The 3,867-nt window shown below is 51.9% G+C and overlaps 1 protein-coding gene across 1 annotated transcript in view; it reads left to right on the top strand.

Annotated features, from left to right (window-relative positions):
- Nucleotides 1–826: 826 nt before the first annotated feature.
- Nucleotides 827–3,867, top strand: part of UBA7 (ubiquitin like modifier activating enzyme 7) — a gene marked incomplete at its 3' end in the record, with an annotated part of 11,098 nt that continues 8,057 nt past the window's right edge. The window contains exons 1-9 of the mRNA XM_023519574.1: nucleotides 827–1,041; nucleotides 1,127–1,295; nucleotides 1,391–1,525; nucleotides 1,602–1,708; nucleotides 1,921–2,011; nucleotides 2,117–2,252; nucleotides 2,451–2,548; nucleotides 2,642–2,788; nucleotides 3,334–3,504. Coding sequence (XP_023375342.1) covers nucleotides 986–1,041; nucleotides 1,127–1,295; nucleotides 1,391–1,525; nucleotides 1,602–1,708; nucleotides 1,921–2,011; nucleotides 2,117–2,252; nucleotides 2,451–2,548; nucleotides 2,642–2,788; nucleotides 3,334–3,504 — 1,110 coding nt within the window. The remainder of the gene's footprint in view (nucleotides 1,042–1,126; nucleotides 1,296–1,390; nucleotides 1,526–1,601; nucleotides 1,709–1,920; nucleotides 2,012–2,116; nucleotides 2,253–2,450; nucleotides 2,549–2,641; nucleotides 2,789–3,333; nucleotides 3,505–3,867) is intronic.

The following is a 3,867-nucleotide window of genomic DNA, read 5'->3' as shown; positions in this document are numbered from 1 at the left end:
GTTTGAACCCGCCAGCCTCGGTGTTTGTGGCTGGCGCCCTACTCACTGAGCTACAGGCACCACCCAGAATTGTACATTTTAAAATGATTAACTTTATATTATATTAATTTCTCCTCAATTAACAAAAAAGAATTTAATGACCGGGCCAGGCATGGCGGTTCAGTCCTGTAATCCCAGCACTCTGGGAGGCCGAGGCAGGCGAATTGTCTAAACTCACGAATTCGGAATTCCAGACTGGCCTGAGCTAGGGTGAGACCCCATCTCTAAAAATGACCAGATGTTGTGGCAAATGCCTGCAGTCCCAGCTACTCTGGAGGCTGAGGCAAGAGAATTGCTTAAGCCCAAGAGTTTGAGGTTGCTGTGAGCTGTGACACCACAGCACTCCACCGAGGATGACATAGTGAGACTCGTCTGAAAAAAAAAAATCTAGGCATGGTGGCGGGCACCTGTATTAGCTACTCAGGATCACTTGAGCCCAACAGTTTGAGGTTCCTATAAGCTATGACACCAGAGCTCTCTATTGAGGGTGACAAAGTGAGACTCTGTTTAAAAACAAGTTTCAAAACAGAGTCAAAAATTTTTTTCAAAGTAAAAATTGCAAAGAAAAATAAAGACATGTAGTTGTGGCTCCTGAATACCTCCCACCCTACGTCTAACATTCGGAGACTGACCGCCTTTCAAAGTCTTGGGACTTATCCCAGATGAAAGCCCTCAATCAGCCCACCCAGGGCTGGCATCTGTTCTAGTATGGAGGCGGGACCAGAGGCTGGCTCAGAATTTAGTTTCACTTTTGCTTTCTCCCCAAAATGACAGAGGAACAAGAAAGAAAACTGTGACATCACAGTAGGATGTGTTTTTCACTACTATAACGTTGGTGCCTGTTTGCACTAGCCACAGCTGGGCACTGACTCTTGCTGTGACCACGTCCCATACACAGACACTATCTATAAGCACTGCAGCCTGCTGTTCAGTCCCAGACTGGAGGATGGATGTCCTGGAGTCTTCCAAGCTGCTGGATGAGGAACTATACTCAAGACAGCTGTGAGGCCTGAGGTGGGGTAGAGAGTAGGGTGGCCTTGAGACCTCCAATCTATAACTACATGCCCTCCCTACATCCCATCCACAGGTATGTGTTGGGTTCACCTGCCATGCAGAGAATTCAGAAAGCCAAGGTCTTGCTGTCAGGCCTACAGGGTTTGGGGGCTGAGGTAGCCAAGAACTTGGTCCTGATGGGTGTGGGCAGCCTCACTCTGCATGATCCCAACCCCACCTGCTGGTCTGACCTGGCTGCCCAAGTAAGTGCCCTGGGGGACTATGGGCTTCCAAACCAAGGTGGAGACAGGGCCCAAGAGGAATCTCTTTCCTCAGGCTGTACTGGTTTTCTCCCTAGCTTTTCCTCTCAGAGAAAGACTTGGGAAGGAGTAGGGCTGAAGCTTCTCAAGACCTCTTGGCTCAGCTCAACAGAGCTGTCCAGGTCTTTGTGCACACAGGTGACATCACTGAGGACCTGCTATTGGATTTCCAGGTCAGCCCAGTCCCCCTGTCTAGCCTTCAACAGGGAGGGCTGGGAAGTGGTTCTGCTGATCATGATGTCCACCCAGGTGGTAGTGCTGACTGCCTCAAAGCTGGAAGAACAGCTAAGGATGGGCACCTTTTGCCATAAGCATGGAGTCTGCTTTTTGGTGACTAATACCTGGGGCCTTGTGGGGTAAGTGAGACTGCCTGCCCAAACTATCACATTACAGCCAACAACTGATCACAGTGCTGTCCCCAGCTCTAGTCTTCCCCCTCTGTTACACCTGAGGCCTTCGGCATTCCCTCCTCATTCTGGTTCCCAGTCCCAAGGGCCCTCTGGGCCTGACCTAGGGTCCACTACCCTTAACTGCAACCTGTGAGCCACCTCACCCTACCCTACCCCAGGCAGTTGTTCTGTGACTTTGGTGAGGACTTCACTGTGCAGGACCCAACAGAGGCAGAACCCTTGACAGCTGCCATTCAGCACATATCCCAGGTGGGTGCTGAGCTGTGGGCACTCATCTGCTGACCAGGGAGGGGCTGATAGGGCATATGGAAGGCAGTTACAGGCACCCTTGAGCCAAGCCACTTTCTTACCCAGGGGTCCCCCGGCATTCTCACATTGAGGAGAGAGGCCAATACCCACAATTTCCGTGATGAGGACTGGGTGACTTTCTCAGGCATCGAGGGCATGACTGAACTCAATGGCTGTGCTCCCCGGTCCATCCATGTACGGAGTAAGTCAATCCCATTCTAATTTCAAGGTCAATGCCCAAGTTTCTGTGGGGTCTGAATATAGCCTAGTTCTTAGGGATAGGTTCTCCTTCAATCTTCCTCAGGGTACACCAAGGTCTGGGACACAGATACAAGATAGGATGGGATGTGGAAACTACTCAGGTTCAGGGGTCATGCTGACTAGGCTGGATCTTCCCCAGAGGATGGGTCCCTGGAGATTGGGGACACAACAACTTTCTCTTGTTACTTGCGTGGTGGGACTGTCACTGAAGTCAAGAGACCCAAGACTGTGAGACATGTGAGTGCAAGTGCATCTGAGGTGGGGGAGCTTGGGTGCCCTGAGGGGCCCATAAGTATCCTGGACCTGACCCCGAGCCAACTGTCCCTGCAGGAACCCCTGGACACAGCCCTGCTCCAGCCCCGTGTGGTGGCCCAGGGTGCTCAGGGAGTCCACCGTGCCCACTGCCTGCATCAGGCCTTCCGTGCACTGCATATGTTTCAGCACCTAAATGGCCGACCACCCAAGCCCTGGGATTCTGTGAGTGACCCTGTTGCCCCTACCTCCACCCTCTGTCTTATTGAGGTTTCACTTGTCAGAAGACAATGACCATTCACAGATCCAAGTTTGAATCCCAGAGGAAGTTTTCCCTGTCATCAAAAGGAGATGAAAAACACTATCCCAGGTGGCACCTGTGGCTCAAAGGAGTAGGGTGCCAGCCCCATATGCCAGAGGTGATAGGTTCAAACCCAGCCCTGGCCAAAATCTACAAAAAAACCTACCACTATCTCTAGACTACAGCCTGGTTCCATGGAAGTGCCAGGCATGCATCATGGGGATCCCTACTACATCCTAACCTTTCAGATTAGTAATGGAAGCTACACCCAGATTGACAAAGCCTCCAGGGCTGCTGTTGGTCCAGGCATCGTCTGGGGGTGCTGCACAGGCTGGAGACAAGGCCAGGCCTTCCCCCTCAGGCTTCTGCTTCCCCTTTTGTGGAACAGGATGGATAGCTGCCTGAAGGATTGGAGTGGGAGTTGGTGCTCAGGCTGAGGCCACTATGCCTACAGAATCCCACTCTATAGGTTGATGCAGAGATAGTGGTACGCCTGGCCCAGGACCTGGAACCAATAAAGGGGACAGAGGAACAGCCACTGGATGAAGTCCTGGTGCGGACAGTTGCCCTGACTAGTTCTGGTGTCTTGAGCCCTATGGCAGCCATGATGGGTGCAGTGGCTGCCCAGGAAGTGCTGAAGGTACTTGATGGGGGTGGAGGATGACTCAGAATTTATCGAGGTCAGAGTATGTGCTAGAGGGCATCCAGTACCAGACAGTCACCCTAGGGCAGTGGTTCTCAACCTTCCTAATACCACAGCCCTTTAATACAGTTCCTATGAGTCGCAACCCACAGATTGAGAACCACTGCCCTAGAGGCTTCACCAATTTAGGTACAACCTCTAGCTGGGGTCTGAGGGGTTAAGAATTGGCAGGAGGGCAGGGTGTGATGGCTCATGCCTGTAATCCTAACACTCTGGGAGGCCAAGGAGGATGGATTGCTTGAGCTCACGGGTTCAAGATCAGCCTGAGTCAGAGCAAGTCCCCGTCTCTACTGAAAAAAA

The sequence above is a fragment of the Otolemur garnettii genome, unplaced genomic scaffold (genome assembly GCF_000181295.1).
Source record: "Otolemur garnettii isolate 467f Iridium unplaced genomic scaffold, OtoGar3 scaffold00179, whole genome shotgun sequence".
Lineage (NCBI taxonomy): Eukaryota > Metazoa > Chordata > Mammalia > Primates > Galagidae > Otolemur > Otolemur garnettii.
Note: the sequence above shows the minus strand (reverse complement) of the source record. Positions and strands in the feature narration are given on the sequence as shown.